The 20,649-nt window shown below is 31.9% G+C and overlaps 2 protein-coding genes across 15 annotated transcripts in view; one reads left to right on the forward strand and one right to left on the reverse strand.

The window, feature by feature from the left end:
* The window catches only part of LOC106063362 (3-oxoacyl-[acyl-carrier-protein] synthase, mitochondrial-like), a 45,941-nt gene that overhangs the window by 13,402 nt on the left and 11,890 nt on the right, over positions 1 to 20,649 (forward strand). For 3 of the 10 annotated variants that reach the window (XM_056006502.1, XM_056006504.1, XM_056006500.1), the window contains exon 1: positions 20,093 to 20,219. The exons of 1 other annotated variant lie outside the window; for it this stretch is intronic. Coding sequence is in view for 1 of the 9 variants with exons in the window: in XM_056006496.1 (XP_055862471.1) it covers positions 19,933 to 19,966 (34 nt within the window). In the remaining 8 variants the exon portion in view is untranslated. Of the gene's footprint in view, positions 1 to 19,911; positions 19,972 to 20,092; positions 20,220 to 20,649 lie in introns of those variants that run through there. 6 more of the 10 variants (XM_056006496.1, XM_056006499.1, XM_056006509.1 and 3 more) reach the window with 6 other exon arrangements.
* Positions 1,270 to 20,636, reverse strand: LOC106063370 (squamous cell carcinoma antigen recognized by T-cells 3-like). 5 transcript variants are annotated; one of them, XM_056006491.1, is made up of 25 exons: positions 20,561 to 20,577; positions 19,586 to 19,698; positions 18,799 to 19,010; positions 16,399 to 16,525; positions 15,574 to 15,678; positions 14,585 to 14,769; positions 14,175 to 14,280; positions 13,869 to 13,996; positions 13,395 to 13,550; positions 12,797 to 12,932; positions 12,589 to 12,696; positions 12,378 to 12,443; positions 11,836 to 11,894; positions 9,648 to 9,757; positions 9,106 to 9,218; positions 8,891 to 8,967; positions 8,482 to 8,616; positions 6,354 to 6,450; positions 6,080 to 6,252; positions 5,646 to 5,729; positions 5,434 to 5,541; positions 4,644 to 4,733; positions 3,525 to 3,608; positions 2,794 to 2,945; positions 1,270 to 1,585 (listed from the first exon to the last, which is right to left on the reverse strand). In XM_056006491.1, the coding sequence occupies exons 2-25, from the start codon at positions 19,605 to 19,607 to the stop codon at positions 1,426 to 1,428; spliced, it is 2,793 nt and encodes a 930-aa protein (XP_055862466.1). In that variant the 5' UTR covers positions 19,608 to 19,698; positions 20,561 to 20,577; the 3' UTR covers positions 1,270 to 1,425. The 5 variants fall into 5 exon arrangements, with proteins under 5 accessions (XP_055862466.1, XP_055862465.1, XP_055862469.1 ...); XM_056006490.1 differs by lacking the exon at positions 20,561 to 20,577 and adding an exon at positions 20,099 to 20,193; XM_056006494.1 differs by lacking the exon at positions 20,561 to 20,577 and adding an exon at positions 20,099 to 20,115 and having other exon boundaries at positions 19,590 to 19,698.

Consider the following 20,649-nt stretch of genomic DNA (forward strand, 5'->3'; position numbering starts at 1 on the left):
ACAGAGATTGAATCAATATTTTTTTCTTACAATCTAGCTCAATACCGGGATATTTATAAATATATATATACTAGCATTACCCACCGATTTAGTCCCAGGCTGTTTGTTTATTTTGCTCTATGATGTCTTTTGGGCTGGTTCTTTTTTACTTTTTACATCCTGCTTCTCCCCTCCCCCCTAAAAATTTTAATTTTATAATTTGTTACATCTAATTGGCTTGGCATGAGCCTTTTTTACAAAGCTTATATCAACTCACTCTGTCTGTTTGTCTGGTCAAAAGTTTGTACACGTTATGTCTTCAACACCCAATCTCAGATCAAGCTGAAATTTTGCACAATTATTTCTTTTACCTGACAACACAAGAATCAATAAAATAAATTTACCAATTAGTTAATTAATTTTGGTAATTAATTTGTTTGCTATCTTGAACAAGGGAAGATATTGTGGTAGTATAAGCTGAATTTTATAGGTCACCGCTTTAAAGTAAGTTTGAAACAAACAATAGATAACTATACAATCTTCAATTTTCATAAGTACCTCAGAAGCAGATTGGTTAGAATGTCAACTTGAGGCCTTGAGGCATGAGTTTGAATTCAGGTTGTTTCTTTTTTTTTTTTTTTTTTTGTAAATGCTTTTAAAAAACAATTAAGGTACAATTCGCCCAGATATCCTTTTCCCAACTGGTACAGAAAAGTGATCAGATCATAAAAGCATGAAATAGTGCTAAACAAAAAAAAAATTCTAATGGCACAGATTTATTGTTGTTCTAGATCTATTACAAATTTAATTACATGACAGCTCAAAACTAATTGATACAATTGCACTTCTATAAGCTTTGTTTTTGTTTTGCCTGCTTATATTAACTTCCCACACACCAAGACATGCTTCTAGACTGAGAATTATAGGTTCACTTTTCCTGCTTTGCCTGTTACCACCCCTAAAAAATGATTATATGTACAATCCCTAACTTTTCTTCGGCTTCGTGATTCAATATTTAAGTACTCCATAGCTTTTGTTCAGACCTTTTATTTGTTATCACTCTGGCGTCGAAACGCTCAATCTCCCAAAAATAAAGTTTTAACTACATTTATTTTTGTTTTCACACATTCTTACAAACAAAAACACATATTCAGTCAATTTCGGCTTTATATGACAAAAGATTGTTTTGTGGTCATCGTGTTAAGATTTCACTAAGAAACATTTATTTTGTGAAGGAACATTTGGTAACAGTAAAAAAAATAGAAACAAATATTTAAAGAAGATTTTTTTTTTGTAAATTCTTTTTTTTTATTAAGCAAATATAACACTTAGTAGAAATGTTATACAATAAAATCAGGTTAAAATACAATACTTTGTATAAAAATGACAACAAAATGATTATTTAAACAATGCTTTGATGATATGAGAACAACAAGAGAATTGTATTTACTTCTTCAATAGCATGGCTCTAAAGTCAGCATTGTTCATTGAAGTGGTCTCAGTCTTGACTTTCTCTTGACTGGAGTCTCCACTACCAGTGTCTTGTTGTCCAGACTGTCTCAAGGCTCTTGGCAACAATGTTACTTGTGTTCTTGCCTTGCCTCGACTGAAGATGACATTGAAAAAAAAACTTTAAAATTTTTTTTTATTGAGACTGACAATATTTACTTTTTAAAAATTGGCGTACAATTATGATAAAATTTTATTACAATGTAATCCATTAAAAGTGAATTTTCATACTACTAAAAAGAAGCAATGAACAGAAGAGTCAAAGGCATATATTGATTTCATGTATACTAAGATCTATTTCAAACAGCCATGATGATGCTGTGTGTCTGGTCAATACTTGATAAAGACAGCATTAAGTGATTGAAGACGTTCATAGAATAGATACCTGACTTGCTTAAACAATAGGTTAAGGATGTGGATAATTATATCAGTTTACACTTAGAGACCTTTTATTTAGCCTTTTCCCAGTACAATCAAAAAAAATATTTAGACTTATTACCATTAAGAAATATGTCAAATGTAAATCAAACCAAAGCAAGTTAGGACCATTGAATGCATAAGACATCTATCATTATCCAGTGTATCTATAATATATATAAAGATTAAAATAACAATCAATGTTTATACATGGCGTGGCCAAATCTGTTTCCATACAGTGTTAAGTGTATCACAGTTTAAACATGACTTAACCAAATCTGTTTCCATATGGTGTTCATTGTATCACAGTTTACACATTGCTCTAGAAAAGCTTATTATTCAATCAACTCTATTTATGTGTCCTATTCTTTTGGAATGTGGGTCAGTTTTACCATTAGTGGAGGGTTCTTACATGTCCATGTACTAATATGGGTTAGTTTCTTTGCACTGAATAGTTAACCCAGTAACAGAAATTCTATGGCCTGCATGATTTGGTGCAATGCCAACACAACAGTTTGGTCACCTTTGTCACATGTTAAATCTTTTTAAATTTTTCTTGCTGTTTCTGTAGCAACTGGTGTTATTATACAGGGTGGAGTCACCAGCCAGACACCCAACCAAGCTCTTTTCTGACCCGAGATTTGACACCAATTGTATTAAATTAATGAATCTCAAACTGTAGACATACATGACAAGAACAAATAAACAAACTCACCATTAAAGACGTTTGAGTGAGACTTATATGAATGTACACCGTGTTTGCATTGTTGTACTATTTTTGAGTAATGCACTAATGTAAAAGAAATTGCCCTCAAGAGAATACAATTAATGCTATTCTTGATTCCTCCATTTAAAAAAAAAAAGCGTCAGCATATTATTTCTACTTACAAAGCTGTTTCTTTCTTGCCACTGCCCAAACTTAGATCAGACCTTGTCAGTAGTGAAGTTTTACGTTCTGGTGGATGGCTTAGAGCAACTGAGATTGTATTGTCTCCTATCACTGTCCCATCAGTTTTTAAAACAGCTTGGGAGGCACTTTGCTGGGTTCAAAATATACATTAATATATCTGAATTATACAACATAAAATTCATTTGAAGTTTCACATCTTAATTAGACCTGTTAAAAATAATCATTTACTACAGTGCCATGATTAATGAGCTTTACAGTTAATGAAAGTGTTAAAATATGGCATATAAATAAATTTTAAAACTTAGGTTGAAAAAATGTCAACATCTTTTCTTTTGTTTTGAGATTCTTTTAGAACACTTTACAAGCCTTCGGGTAATGTCTTTCATTTTGAATTTGATCTTTTTAGTTGAAGTGGCTAAATTAGATCTAATTTGTTACAAACTAACTTTTAGTTGACAGAACCTAATTTAAACTAATGATAATAATGTGTCATGAAATGACATTTAGTTGACATGACCTAATTACAACTAATGTGTCAAAATCTTATATTTTTCATAAATAACATTTAGTTAATGTGACCTAGTTATTAATATGGCCTAAATATCAATAGCATAGTTTAGCTAGTGCTTGCATAACATAGTGACAATAGATAATACAGCCCTTGGTAACACAAAATGGCATAGGTATGCTCGACTATAAAATTACTCACTTCATCAGTAAATTCAACATAAGCAATTCCCTTTGGTTTTCCATTTCTATAGGTCACCATCCTAACATCTTTCAGTTTTCCATGCTGTAGAGAAGATAAAATACATTAATCTTGCTCTCTTTCAAAGAGCATCAAAAACTATTTTATCATATATATATATGACCTGAGACCTGTGGGCCTTAGTTTGGGTATTACTGATCTTGTGGAATGGATTTAGATCTATGTCAAACATGGAGAATGTTACCTTCAAATTTTTTTAAAATTTATTTTGGCATGAAAATAAAAGTAGAGTAGTAAATGGGTTTACCCGTTCATATTCATTTCAAATATAAAATACTGTGAAACAGGTTTAGCCAATTTGTTAAAAAGTTTTGTTCTTTAATGGAGATACAATTAGTTATATATAGACAATACTATTTGTCTATTTTTAGGGCCCTCCGGTTGTGGGAAGGACACTAAGGTCTCTGACATGATCTTAGGAACATTTAAACCTAAGTTTCGTCAAGATTGGTCAAACGGATTTGATTTTTATTTGGGACATATGTACGCCTTACTTTATGCTTTATATATAGACTAGATAGATATTACCTGTGGCCAGAGGGTCTTAATTTGCGTATTACTGATATAGTTAATAATATAGTGTATTAGAAACAATTAAACAAAATAATAATGTTATAAGTAAAGCGAATGTGTGAATGTAACAATAGTATGAATGGAGCTATTAAAATAGCTAATCAACTTAATTTTTTTTTAATCAAAACATTTGCTTGTATATATATTCACTTTTATTTGAGTGCAATGAAAAATAAAATGTTTAAATATAAAATAAGTAAAAGTGTAGAGCATTAAATTATTTCAAAGTCAATTCCAAACTCAGAGCTCCACACATTTATTTAGTACAATCTCTATTATTTATTTCCCTTTTTTATGTTTTTTTTTTAATTGCCAAATGTTTAGTTTTAATTCAACTAGAACATTCTGAAGAAATAAAGCAATAGTTTCATGGAATAGGCATTTTTTGATGATACAAATGCAGATTTTTTCAGTTTGTTGAGTGATTCAGGATGTTGAATGTATGTATGTATGACTATTAACTTGAAGCTCTATACAAATACTTACAACTTGAAACATTGTTTCTAAATCCTCTTTAGTCATTGTGAAAGGAAGACCTTTAATAAAGAGTTTATTTTTTTCTAAGTTTGTTGAAAACTGAGGAAGAAAACAAATGAAGTTTTAGTTGTTTTTGTTTTTTTTTACTTTTTAATTACTTTAATGAACTGAAATAATTCATTTGTATTAATGTCAGTGCCATTTCTGGAGTTTAGGCAAGAACAGAAAACTCCTAATTCAAATCTCTGCTTCCTTGTAGCTATACCCAAACATGGGAAATGCTTCAGTAGTCAGCCCTGAGGAAAAATCCTAAGGCAGCTTGGAGCACACAATGCTGGCAGAATATCAGTACCTTTGGACAAATCAGCTGTGCTGAGCTGGTGGAACTGCTGTGTTGGCGTCATCTGACCATAATTAATGCCCAGGCTTTCATCTCATTTCTATAGGATGATCCATATTCTCTTTGTGACTGAAGGAGGCCATTTGCAATACATTATGAGAGGATGCACTCATGATAAGAGATATGTGGTTTATATCCATTTTGAATACATTAAAAATTTTTTTTACAAGAACAAATTAATATTCAAATAAGCAAAAACAATATTGAAGTGTTAATTTTAAGTAGTAAGTTTAACTTGTTACACACAAGTAAATCTAGACAATTCAGTGTTAAAAAAAACAACTAACTATTAAGCTTTCTTCATCATTCCGGATCAGGATATTAGATAATAAAATTAACCCAAGTTTGAACTTTCTCAAGAACCCAGACTAAAAGTAAAAGACTTAAGTGTGAATTTACCTTCAGTGGTTGAGATTTAGCTACAGATCTGTCTTCACATCTTGACACAAATACTGGTCTACCATTAATGAATTCTCTGTCTAGCTTCAAAGCCTTCAGTACTGCATTCTAATTAAAAATAATTGTTAGAAAACAACTTTAAGCTGCAGTAGCCTTGAACAATTGTCTCAAGAGTAAATATTTTAATAAACTCTACTTAATAAACTACTTACACTGTCTGTAAACTCCACATAGCCAAATCCTTTAGATTTTCCTTTATAGTTTCTGACTAGTCTGATGTTGGTTATCTCACCACACTGAAAGAGAGAATAATAATAAATATCAATCATCACAATCTTTACATAAAGATAAAGTACACAATGTTAGTAAATTGAGCATTCTCCATTGGATACTTCATACAGCCAAATGAACAATAATATTTTACAAGATGATAAAAACGTTTTAAGACTTACAACTTTTTCTTAAATTTTTAAATAATTAAACAATCACTGATATATGAAACATATTTTTCATACATATGATTGTAGATCTGCTAGTGTGAAAACAAATCAACTAACTCATCAACTTGCACTAATTAAAAATATCACCTCTCAGGGATTCTACTAACTAAATAAAAATTATTATTGAAATGATAATATAGATGAACCTTTTCAAAAAATCCTTTGACTATTTCATCTTCTACAGAGAAATCTAAATTGGAAACAAAAACTGTGATGTTGTCTTTAGATGGGTCATGTTTGACAGATTCTCCATGGAGAATAACTCTGGAATTTGATTCTTCTTCAGAAATAACTCGAGAACTATCTTCTTGTTTATCACCTGCAATAATATAAAGACTTTTTGACTCTTTAGGACTCTACTATTTCATAGTTTGATGTAACATTTTGTTGAAAGCTACATGTTATATAATCAGTACTTACTCGTAGGATTTTCTTCTTGTAATTCCTCTTTTATTTCCTCTTTCACCTTTTTAACTGCTGGTTCTGCTGAGTCCTTAGCAGAAGCCAAATGATCTACCTAGATATGATGTAATACATTTACATTTGTTAATGACATTTAAAATATAAAATAATTTTTTTTTTCATAAGCATAAGCATATATATTTTAACAAGCAGATACCTGAGCTACACAACCTTTGAAATCCCAATATATGGAGTATGCACAAACACTTTTTATGCCCATTAGTTGTAGCCTTTTCACCTGCCTGTATTATAACATCCCCTCCAACAATACAGACACTATTTTTAAATTAAATGCCTCTCCCCCAACAGTACACTTGTATCTTCTAATGGAATGGCTGACCCTACACAGACACAAACAAACCACACACTTCTAAGGCCCTTGAGAAAGTGAATAACCGTCCCATATTTTTAGTCAGTTTGACCTGAACAGTGAAACAGACAGAATTACAAGGACATGCCATAATTTTTTGGTATCCTCCAATAGAAAGCCCTCATTCCCAACTATGACTTTTAGGTTGTCACACTTTTGTGCATTTCTCAATGGAAAGACCAGTAATGCAGTTTTAACAATGCATACACTTTTTTGAATCATCCGCTGTATCCTAGCATATAATGAAGTCCCTGCAATACACATATTTTGTACCCATAAATTATACAAATCCTGACAAATACAACATTGAGGTGGAACAGTTTGAAAGAAGAAACAAAACTATTTGCAACTTAGTCCACTCTTTACACATTTATTTTTAATTTGTCCGTCATTGATCTAGAGACACGCCTTATATAGAATAACCTATCTCCACAAACCAAATAATACACCCCCAACCACCCAAAAAAACGAGAACAAAATCTCACTCATACTTTTAACAAGCCCTTATATTCACTGTGACAATTTTGAGGATTTTTAATTTTTGATTTAGAATAGAGGCCTACTTGCAAATCTAGTCATTATCTTATCTTATCTTATATAATACAGACGTTACTTCAAAAAAGAAGATGATTACGTCCTACGCGTCATGCATTTAGTCATGCATATTAACCAATGACTTAAATTCTGCCAAGTCACTGGTTTTCCTGGCTAGCTCAGGCAACCCATTCCATGCTCTAATAGCACTAGGGAAGAAGGAGTATTTGTACAAATTTGTCCTAGCATATGGGACGAGGAATGTGCCTTTATCTTTGTGTCTTTCAGAGTATTTTATTAAATTTTGTTTTTGTATTTGAAGATTATGGTTCAGTGTTTTATGTATTATTGCTACTTTACTTTTGAGCCTTCTGTCCTGAAGGCTTTCTAAATTTAGTGATTTTACTAAAGGTGTTACTCTAGTCAAATGTGAATATTCGTTTGTTATGAATCGCACTGCTCTATTTTGTGTCTGTTCTAGTTTCTTAATGTTTTCTTGAGTTGAGGGGTCCCAAACAGAGGATGCATATTCTATTATTGGCCTAACCAAGGTTAAATAACATTTTAGTTTTATGTTCTTATTTGATTTATAGAAATTTCTTTTAATAAATCCTAATGCTTTGTTTGATTTTTTTGTTCTAAAGTTGTGCTGCATACTATCATTTACTGCAGTGTTTAAATTTCAAATAGTAGTAATTTTCTACACACACACCCACATGCTTTCATACAGATGTTCCATGATCTTTGTAACAACATATTTGATTATCACAATGATGAATGGGTAATCCCTCAAATTCACTCTGACAATTATCAAGATCTAGAGAAGAATTAGATCTTCAGTACATTCTGACCCTTCATTCTTTCAGAGATTTTTTGTACCCTAGAATAGATTTCTCCTGGAGTTAGTGAAAAGACAGTAGACACCCCACCTTTGCCAACTAGGGGGTAAAGGGAGTGCTGTGAGCATTATATTTTGTTATTTATATGTAAAAAAAAAATTATTCTGATGTATCTACAATGCATTCTCTTGCTATTCTTCTAATAAAAAATTGTAGGTAAAATTGTAGGTCAAAAACTGCATATTATTAACTAGTAGAAATTGGTAAACTACACAAACGAAAGTTGTGTATATCTATCTATTAACTGATGTCCTTTCAGTTGAATGTGTATAATGTATCTTACCTTTCTTTTCTTTTGTAGTCCACTGTCTCCTGCACCACCATACTTGGCTTCAACCTGTTTTCTTTTCTTAGGAAATGTCTTCTCTCCATGAGCCTGTTGATCTTTTGTTTTCAACTCCTGCTGGCTCTGTTCACTCTAAAATAAAAACATTTAAAAAAAAAGAATTATATGTTCAATAGTAAAAGTTAACAGTTGAATGTACAAATTTTCACTATCTAATCCATATCATTTACTATTAATTAAATAGCACATATACTAATGACTATTACAGTAATTTACTATCGTTATAATTTTACAATACAAATTTATGAAAGGGCTCATTAACAAATAAAGTAATACTCTTTTAGACACTTTCATTGTGCTTGACCTACTTCTAGACTTGAGTTAAGTTACAAAGTGTTTCCCTCACCTGGGCTCTGCGTTCATTGATTCTCTCCAGCTGAGCTTCACATTTTAACACAGCCATGTCATACTGTTCCAAGTTACCTACAAAACAGTTAGCTAGCTGTACACATTAAGTTTAACGTTCAGGACTGCTAATAAAAAAATAATTACTTTCCAAGTTCATGACAAAATATTTCCTTAAGAATTACAATTACATTGAACATGCTGTCTATAACTAACCTTCCTCTCTTTCAAACTGAATATATGCCTGTGTTATAGATTCTGGCCAATCAGTGACTGAGTTCAGGGCTTTTTGTAAAATTCTACGACAATGTTTACTGTCACCAAACATTCTGAAATGAAATAAAACCTCCAGACTTCATTTCAAATGAGCTTTAAATTCATTAGATTGCAAGGAAGATAAAAATCAAAATCATAAAACAAAAAATGAGTAAAAAATATTTAAAAGGTTGAACAGAAAGATCATCTTTTTATGTACATGTCCTCTCTCTATAAATACATGTCTACTATATCTCACATTAATCCTCATACATATAACATTAAGAAGAAAAGAAAATAGTTGAAATAAAACAAAATATAGAATTTAATTTATAGAAAAAAAAAAAAACAGCATCTATTATAGTTTAGATAATAATGATCATTTTTAAATAGTAGCAGAATACTGGTAGTGAATGAAGCCATAAGTAAATATCTAAGTCTTTGTCCATCGATTTATGCAATTAGGTGACTATTGAAGAATATCACATCATAAAAACACAAACCTTTCCAGTCTGTAGTATTGTAACCACATAGCAGCCTCAGCTCCATGACCTGCCTGCATCACCTCATTCCAAATCTCTCGAGCCCTTTCCATGTTCTTACAAAACTTTGCCTGTAAAGTAGAAAGACAGCCTTAGAACTGAGCATGCCTGTATCTCAATAACAACAATGTAATTCTTCTTCTCATTCTTTTCTTACTTAACATTTAGTTATTTCCTTTAGTTTAACAAGTGGAAGCAGAGTTTTAAAGTAATGAAGTGTTTTGAAGTTCTATTTGAAGAGATTCAAGTTATGGCTCCTAGAATAAATAAACCTTTTTTTTTTTCAAAAATAAAAGCATTGTGAACTGTTCTAACAAGAGAGAAGCAATGAAGAGAGAAGAAATGAAGAGCAGCTTCATCACATTTCTACCAGAGAAAAAGAAGAGCAGCTTTACCACATTTCTATCAAAAAAAAGAAGATAAGCTTTACCACATTTCTACCAGAGAAAAGAAGAGCAGCTTTAGCACATTTCTACCAGAGAAAAGAAGAGCAGCTTTACCACATTTCTACCAGAGAAAAGAAGAGCAGCTTTAGCACATTTCTACAAGAGAAAATAAGAGCAGCTTTAGCACATTTCTACCAGAGAAAAGAAGAGCAGCTTTAGCACATTTCTACCAGAGAAAAGAAGAGCAGCTTTATCACATTTCTACCAGAGAAAAGAAGAGCAGCTTTATCACATTTCTACCAGAGAAAAGAAGAGCAGCTTTAGCACATTCCTACCAGAGAAAAGAAGAGCAGCTTTAGCACATTTCTACCAGAGAAAAGAAGAGCAACTTTAGCACATTCCTACCAGAGAAAATAAGAGCAGCTTTAGCACATTCTTACCAGAGAAAAGAAGAGCAGCTTTATCACATTTCTACCAGAGAAAAGAAGAGCAGCTTTAGCACATTTCTACCAGAGAAAAGAAGAGCAGCTTTAGCACATTCTTACCAGTGAAAAGAAGAGCAGCTTTAGCACATTTCTACCAGAGAAAAGAAGAGCAGCTTTATCACATTTCTACCAGAGAAAAGAAGAGCAGCTTTAGCACATTCTTACCAGAGAAAAGAAGAGCAGCTTTAGCACATTCTTACCAGAGAAAAGAAGAGCAGCTTTAGCACATTCCTACCAGAGAAAAGAAGAGAAGCTTTATCACATTTCTACCAGATAAAAGAAGAGCAGCTTTGGTACATTTCTATCAGAGAAAAGAAGAGAAGCTATAGCATATTCCTACCAGAAAATAGGGTTACACTTATTAGAGATGTCTGAGCAACTAGATTTTTTAGACCTTATATGCCAGGGAGGTTCTGATCTAATTTTGACTTTCTTTGGATAAGAACTTAAGATGGTAAAGTATATAAGGAGGCCTGGTGGCCGAGCGGTAGAGTGCTAGGCTTCCGAACCAAGGTTCCGGGTTCAAATCCTGGTGAAGACTGGGATTTTAACTTCGGGATATTTGGGCGCCTCTGAGTCCACCCAACTCTAATGGGTACCTGACATTAGTTGGGGAAAAGTAAAGCAGTTGGTCGTTATGCTGGCCACATGACACCCTCATTAACAGTGGGCCACAGAAACAGGTGACCTTTACATCATCTGCCCCCATAGATAGATAGAAAGTATATAAAGCTGGTAAAGTATATAAAGTTAGTAAATTATATAAAGCTGGTAAAGTATATATACAGTTAGTAAAAAACATAAAGCTGGTAAAGTATATAAAGTTAGTAAAGTATATAAAGCTGGTAAAGTATATAGTTAGTAAAGTATATAAAGCTGGTAAAGTACATAAAGCTGGTAAAGTATATAAAGTTAGTAAAGTATATAAATCTGCTAAAGTAATACCATTCCATAACTGCTCTGTCTAGTAAACCTACTTTACTCACACATTAAGCTTTTGGCTACATACAAAAAACACTTGACAATGAAAAAAGCTAAAATACTAAAAGGGAAATGTAAGAGGTAACATTGTATGTATCACAGCAAGTCAACTAGCTTCAGACAAAATCATATTGTACATTACAACCATTTAGAAACTGATTCTGTTTAAACTCCCAAAAAAATTTGAAGAGATAAACTTTGATCTACTTTGTTAGACAAAAGAATTTTACAAACAAGCAAGTCCACAAACAGAAGAAGAAAAAGTCTCTACAATACAAAGCAATACCAAAGAATTACCTCAACAAAAGACAAATACTGTTGTAATACTGCTCCTGGATCTCCTTCATTACCAAAGTCTAATAGAGAAGAAAAAAAAAGTTTTTTTTTATGTAGTCAATTTCAAATGATGGGGATCGAGTAAAAAATGAATAGTTTATCAATATAGGCCAACATTTTTTTTTAAATGTCTGCAGAAAAAAAGGCTTATGTCAAGATCAAATAAAGTTTTAAAAAATGTAAGTATTTTCTTCAGATATTTTGTTAGGGTTAAAAGAGAAGTTTACCACCTTCAGATTTATTTACATTACAATACAATAAATATTTCATTATAAGATAGTAGACTTATAAATGTATGCATGATCATTTTAATTTTACATAACTAAACAACATTTTATAAAGCATAACAATATTTTAATTAGCTAAGCAATATTTTAGACGTATATAATCAATGTAAAACCTAGAGTTTTCTGATTTTTAAAATGCTTAATGAGCTTCTAATTTATATTAGTATCTGATAATATTATTCTAAAACATACTGTACACAAACAATCAGTCCTTACTTTCAAACATATAGTTGACAGCACTTTGTGTTGATAGTCTAAAAGTCTCTAAAGTTTCTTCATGATCTAGTCCATAAAAAAATGTAGATAAAATAATTAGAGATTTAAATCAAATAGAAAATAAAACAGACAATTTTTTAAAAATAATTAGAAAATGCTATTAAATATTTTGTGTTGTATGTTCCTAATTTATTAGAGGTAAAATATGTACCAGCATCCCAGTTGATCCGACGTTTCAGGTAGTCACAATATTGGCACCAAACAGAGAGATAGTCAGAGGCTTGAGAAAACCCAACAAGGAGGGCCCTTTCGGCTAAACCTACAATTTCAAAATAAGGCATGTAGTTTAAAACTAAATTCTTTGTATTATTTCAGCTTCCAAAAGGTCTGTACTAGATAAGGATTAAGTTGAATATTACCTTTCATCTTTTCAAATTGTGCACTCTGTCTCTCCATAGCCAGAAGATATTTGACCCACAACTGCGATGACCACGGACAGTTACGTACAGCTCTCTCATATACTGATTCAATTTGTTCTTTCAATTTTAATTTATCCTAAAACATTATTGAATTTATCAGCAACATAGTTTAGGACAAATTTTTTAGGTAGGAAACAAAAATGATGAGTTAAGACATTTCTATATTTTCTGAAAGATGACCAGTTGAGAGCTGTAGTGCATAAGTAGAGATATTTAACTTCTTTAAAAAAAAAGGGAAAGGAAAGATATATTAATATATATATAAATGTTAATGAGAAAGATTTTAAAAAATTAAATGGTTTTTAACTAAAAAGGGGCTTGGTGATTAATTAAGCACTTGGTTTCTGAAGAGGTCTCTGGTTTAAATCTCAGTTAAAACTGGGATTTGGGATTTTGAATGTTGCTGATTTTTTAAGAAGTTGGTAAAAGAAAATTTGTTGAGGAAAAGTAAATGTGGTCCATGTAAAAGTCATATACCACCATCATTAACCACTGAAAAAGATCATTATGGATCATATGGTTTGAAAGGGTTACTTACCATGTAAGTTGTGTACTGCAGCCACAAGTCAGTATTCAGACAATTCTCTTTCAAAGCTCTTTCAAAAATACATTGAATTCTAGATGGGTCTTCTGACTTCAGTTCATATTGAATGTATTCCTGATATGTCTGCAGCTGTGGAATCTCGCTGTTGATCTAATCCACAAACAAACACATTGGGAATTAATTGAAGAAATCTGACTGAAAAATTTCTCTTAATCCTTATTAAAAAACAATATTTGTTTTAACTTTTGTTAAAACCAGATCATTTGACCTGGCAAACAAATATTATTTTTCCATCTTTTAAACTTTGTGCTAAGAGAGAATGTTAGCATTCAAATCTTTAAATCTCTACTCTGTTGTGATGAAAATATGTGTCACTGTTTTATTAATCATTTTATCTCTAACAAGTGGTATAAAATTAATTCATTCAAACAGTTATTAACAAAAAACAACATTAAATCATTGACTGACCAGTTTATCTTCAAAAGCCTGTAAATGTTGTAGTTTCTCAAATGCTTTATCAAAAGCCTTTTGTGTATTTATGTCAATAATGTCTTCACCTAACCATTCTTTATACTCATCCAAAGTATTCTGCATATCTGGAATCAAGAAACAAATCTTTCAATAAAAATCTACTACACAAAAATCACTATGAAGAGTTATATGAACTAAAATTCTGTTAAAATATATTATTATCTCAAACTCACACAGAGAAGCAATCTATTTGGTAAGCTTAAGATCAACAAATTCTCCACATTATAACTCAATGTAACTTACAAAGCAAAGGAACAGCCAACTGTCTTTTAAATAGCTGATGAACTTTTTGGTTTTGAAGAGCAAAAGCTTCCTCATCTTCTTTAGTAACAACAGCTCCAGGTTGTGGCTGTTAAAAATCAACACAATCTTAAGTATCCTAATGTTCAAATTAATTTTATCAAAATAAAAGTTGAGTGCATGAAATTACTTTTTATTATACATACTATAATAATGTAAAACAATATTCTGACATTTAAAAGACAAAAAAAGTTTATACAAACAGAACTCTGCTGTCATTGTTTTTACATATATAGATTATACACTATTTTCATTAACTTAAGAAATGTATTCATAAAGAGTCAGGATAATAAATGTACAAAAACCTATTTTTAAGACTAGATACACATTTTTTTTAGGACACTAGTACTTACGATGAGTCCTGACAAAATGGCATTTTCAAACTCCCTGTAGGCATCCCAAATGTTAGATCCTTGACTTACATGTAAGCCTACAGCAGACAAAGCTCTTTCAAAAGCATCTCTGACAAGGGGAAGTCCATTTTTTTCCTTCATTAGACCAATAGCATACTGGACATACTCTAACCACACGGGAACAGCTGAGACACAATTATAAATAAACTTGGTCAAGAAGCTAAACTATGACCAATAGTCTTATAAAAAAAAATGTAAGAAAAAAAAATTAAAAAAAAATAAAAAAAAAAAGATTTAGATTTAGTGCTAGAGAACTATAGGTCCAAGTTCTTGATGATACAGTTTGGATACAAGAGTAAGGTAAAATCTAACAGTTCCATAGGAAAACTCTATAAAGACTTAACAAGTAATATAAAAACAAAGTTGCTTCTTTTGTAAAACAATTTTCTCCTTTATGAAGTTGATGGTGGTCAATCATTTCTCATTCTAATTATTTCTTGTAATGCTTCAGAATTGTCAAAGTCTTTCCAGTGAACTTTGCACAATCAGGTTCTTCTATTACAGTCCAGCTATTAAGACAATACTCAAAATGCACATGCACATTTTTTATTTATAAAACTCCTAACTAAAAACAAAGAAACATTTGAGTCAAGTCAGGAAATACCAGCTGAAAGAGTGTTAGAAATAGCCAAATTTAAGTTTAAGATGATTATATTTTGAAAAAAATTATAACTGTCAAACCTGAGTATTCACTATATTTGAAAAAATCGTAAGTCAAACCTGAGTTTTCAGTATGTGACTAATTGGCTAGCAGTAATTGTTTCCCAATTATATAAAAATTTCCAGGAAAATCATTACAGCTATTTTCAAAATCTGTATCCACCTACTGTCCCTCCACCCATAAAGATTTTGGAAGCTAATAAGGGAAATTGTAAAAAAAAAATACAGGTAATATCATAGAGATAGTTTAGGCAAAGAGAATTACTCACATTGATAATCCCCAAAAGCTTTTTCAAATAATTCCTCCACTCTTTTCTTATCTTTGTCCTCTGATATAAGAGGTATCTCATCACGCAGCCAGTCAAGCCACAGTTCTTTGGGTTGCCATTAAAGATATATTATAAGATACACATGTAAAAATAGGTCAACTTCAATACTTAAGGTTTTTTACAAATTGTGATAAAAAAATAAGAATGATTGAAAACATTTTGTACTAAAAAAAAAGTGGAAAAATGAATCAGTCAAGCGCAAAGAAATGCAGATCTTCAAGAGTCTGGGCCTTCAATCAGGATGATAAAAATTTTAGACTGTTGTTCTTGATTTTCTTTAACTTCCAACAGTTATCTAGTGTTAATATGTGAAATAACTATTGGATAATGTGTGACAAGATATCCACTTGGTAAAAAAAAAAATAAAACATTTGTTTAACCTGTCTGCAGTTACTAACTTCTTGGAAGGCAAACTTTTTTTTTCATGATTTAACTATTTTTCAAAGAATGATTAATAAGAACACGGACAAAACTCATAATTATAAGCATAATGTACAAATAGTTCAATTTTGCAGAATGTAGGAACATCCCCCAAATGCAAAGAAAGTTTATCAAAAAGTTTGTTGAAATTTAATTTGAGATGTTTCCTTCAAATGATTTTGTTTATATTTAACAGTACTGATAGTTTTCATTAAGTTATTTAAAACAGTATTGATTTTAAACATTGCATTTGAAATAGTGGTATTTTGTCTGTGTGTGTTATGGCTTTAAATTTATTAGAAAACACAGATCAAAGGTAATAAATAATTTATCTATCTGTATTACCTTCAGTAAGAGGAAAATGTTTGGACATGTCAGCTCTGGCATCTCTAAGCCTGTACAGATCTCCTAGCTGCTTTAAAAGCTTTATTTTCTCAATGTGATTGTCATAAATGAATGGATTCTGTGAAATCTGATGGACATTCAATACAAAAAAAAAAGTGTGAGAAATAAATCTTTTCAAAAAGGTGATCAATACAATTTAGTCATAAAGAAATTAAAGTGATGCTTTCTACTTATCAAACACTTTCATGGGGAACTTCTAAGAATTATCTGAGAAACTTTTCTTCACAAACAACCAAAAGAGTCTCTATTTCCTACTACCATCCTTCCATCACTGCGACTCACATTTAGATCTCTCCAAAGCTTTTTATCTCTATGACTAAATTCCAAGTTGTTTTAAATAAACATTTTAACTTAGCAATGATCAAACATTAACAATAAAACCTGTAAGGTATGATATATATATATATATATATATATTGTTACGAATCTCACTATCCAGGCTCTCTGCACCTTACACCACCAACTTAAAGAACTTGACAACTCAGGGCTCCAAAGTAACTAACACTTTAATAGTTGAATAAATATCAGCCAATACTGTACAATTGGCAACACGTACACTGTACAAATATCTCTCCGATAACACTGTACCACCGTATCAACTCTTGCACTGGCCTCTCCATCTCTTTCCGGGCTTGCACTGGGTTCAACAGTTCAGGACTGACTTCACACACTAGGCTCGTTGTGTCAGACTCGATCGCAGAAAAAGATCAAGACGCCAGTAGTCTCAACTGTACTTGACAGTACTCCGCACTGAACCGTCGTAATGCTCCGTACAGAACCACACTGTTGAACTGTGCTGTAGTCGACTGTGTTCTGAGCCCTGTCGTGAACCTTCTGTCGTGAACCTTGCTGTATTGAGCCCCTTTTCTCAACCGTCTTGACTGCAACACCTCCGCTCTTTATATAGGGTCCCTACTGGCCTTCTAGAACCGGACGGAACATCGCTCGACGTTTCTAGCCTTGTCACATGACTACATCCCCCACGACGCTTCTGAGCTCTGTTCACGACGTCGATCCTTCCCGAACCATTATGTTGACACTCGTCTCAGCCGACCGTCATAACTCGTCACGGTTGACCGCTCGTCTAGCGCTGGCCTGGGGCAATTTGCGCCGGCTGACTATATTTATAGTTGTATTTTTTTTTGGTGTTATGGCTTTATATTTATTAGAATACACAGACCAAAGGTAATAAATAATATTTTTATCTATCTGTATTACCTTCAGTATGAGGAATATATACATCATCTATATATATAGCAAAAGTCCATGTAGTCTTCCTATGCGTTTCAATTATTACTTTTCTTGTATTTTAATGTTTATTATTAATTTAATAATAGGCAATCCGTCACTGAGTACCGGTACCTATTTCTTTCTCCAAAAAAGCACTATATATATATATAGTAATAATTGAAATGCATAGGAAGACTACAAGGACTTTTGCTAGACTCAGACCAAGAATTTGGGAAAACCAGAAGCTCACTACAGTGACCAAAATGGAGGTCTACAAGCACACTGATCACACTACTGTACGCAGTCACGGACTACTTATGCAAAGCAAGAGAGAAAACTAAACTCATTCCACTTGCGCTGCCTCCAAATGATCTTGAAAATCACATAGCACTAAAAATCACATAGCAAGAGTGTGCAATACTGAGATCTGCGAACGGATCTCTCCAGCATCTTTACAGTCCTCAGACAATGCCACCTGCGCTGGCTTGGTCATTTTCACTGGATGGAGGACAATCTTATCCCAAAAGTCATTCTCTACAAGCTATTTGCGTCTTGCTCATGAAAAACTGGTCTTCCCCACCTCTGTTATGTGGATGTAATCAAATGAGAACTCAAAACAGTGAACATTGAAACTGCCCATCAGGAAGACATAGCCCTAAAACACACTAGATAAAGATGACCAAGAAAGCTATGGACAGTGAAAACACATGGACCTCAGTTCTGGAAGAAAAGCATACCATACGAAAAATGGCTGGCTCCTCTACCACTAAAGTGAAAGCCACCTTAACATGCAAAATATGTGGACTGACCATTATCCGATATAAATAAAAATAAGATTGTTTGGATTTCCATAAAAAAAAAAAGCTTGAAGTTCAATATTCCAGTCTTAACCAAAATAACTCATCACCATTTTCATCCATGACATATGTTAGTGGCTCATAGAGAAAGCAAAGAAAATATATTATATACATAATAAGATTTTTAGATATATATAATATAATATGTTCAAATCCTATAATTAGTGTTCTTTCTTTGTATTGAATACAAGGGAATCAGTATATATATATATATGGTATATATAGATCTAAAAAGTAAAATCATAAAACATGCCTGGGTAGAAAGTGTATCAATCTTAGAATGAAGCTCAGATTCTTCTTCATCTTCATTTTCACTTGAATCTGAAGAGCTTTGACTTTTTTGTGAAATATCTTCATGATCATGATCATCACCTTCAACATCTTCATGTTCCTGTTCATCCATTTCTATTTCTTTAGTAGTTGAATTTGCTTCATCATTTTGCAATATTTCAGACATTCTCAGCTCTAGATCCGGACAAATTAGATAAAACTGAACTAGAGTAGCTGCATTCAAAAGTCAAGAACTTTAGATCTTTAATTTCACTTTTTTTTTTTTGGTTAAAGTTGACTAGATCTAGATCTATCTAAATAGTAATCATTAACAATGATACTAAAATGAACAGAAGGCTACATTATTATCCAATTTATATAGAAGTTTTCAAGGTAAGAATATTATACTACTGTGTTAATTAATGGACCTCGTTCACCAATCGTAAATAAACACATTTAGCCACGTCATTATATTGATAAAACAATGAAAAATATGTATCGCGTGACAGCCTTTATGGATTACATAATTTGTATAGAAGATATAGAGAATCACGTGGCTAAATGTTGTTTGTTTACGATTGGTGAATGAGGTCCATTACAAGATCAATATTAATCCATATATATAGATTCTAGACCTAAATCAAAATGTCCTAATATATAATATATAATATTAATCCATAAATATAATATAATATTTACAGATTATATATAAACAGTAAGTAAGTAAAGTTAAAATCCCCTTATGGGGGCAGATGATGTACTACTCTGACCCACTCTGGCGTCTCTAGTCATCTGTTTCGAGGGTTAACAAGGGTTGAAGGATGTCATGTGGCCAGCACAATGAACAGCCACCTTTTACTTAAAGTCAAAGACAGTAAAGATCCTGAAATTAAAAATTGAAAATTCCAGTCTTCACCAGGATTCAAACTCAGGACTCCTTGGTTTGGAAGCCAAATGCTTTACCACTCAAATACTGTACAGCTTCTAATAAAGTAATTAAACAGATCATGACAGATGATATAATAATATAAAAGACCTAGTGACCTATTATTAAATATTTATCTAGATCTAGTAATTCTAGTTGGCAACAGTAAGCTTTCATTGTAACTGTTTCAACATGGCCGTGGGCGCCGTGGCGTCTTTCACTCTTTGTAAAGTTTGTAGCTTGTAGATCTAGACAAGATTCTAATCTTCTTTTCATTATGTTTTTCTTAAGGTTCCATATGATTCTATATATTGCTACCACATTTCTTTATACTGCTTTCTCTTTTTTTCTTACTTACTTTATTTGGAATCTAGATCTATTAGATCTCTACTATCGCCAGTAACAGTATCAAAATGTAAACAAGGAGACTACTGTGATTAACTTTTTGTGTGAAAATCCCCTATAGAGTCTATATATAGGTCTGTGATCCCTAAATAAAAGCAGCAATTAGATCTAGATCTTTATCAGTTTATGATCTTAGACTTAGACTTAGTCTTAGTCGACTTAGAGTTTTTAGATTAGAGTATACTATAATTATAAATAAAACTAAAACACGTTACACCGAAGTTCCTGAGCCATAGGATAGGCGTAATCATAACATAATATGATAATGTCCATAATCTTCAGATACAAAAATTACAAAGCCTAGCCTAAAGCCTAGTCGCCTAGGCTAATAAATTAATAAAAATTAAAATACGCAACGGTGACAAGATAAAGCCATTAAAGGAACATAATAATAATAGACATAGTTTTTCATTACTGTTTAATACATTCATTGTTCCATATCATGCATATGATTGCTTGGATGTCTTCATTTGATCTGATAATTCACATCTCTTCATTATTTTA

Source organism: Biomphalaria glabrata, chromosome 12 (assembly GCF_947242115.1).
Source record: "Biomphalaria glabrata chromosome 12, xgBioGlab47.1, whole genome shotgun sequence".
NCBI lineage: Eukaryota > Metazoa > Mollusca > Gastropoda > Planorbidae > Biomphalaria > Biomphalaria glabrata.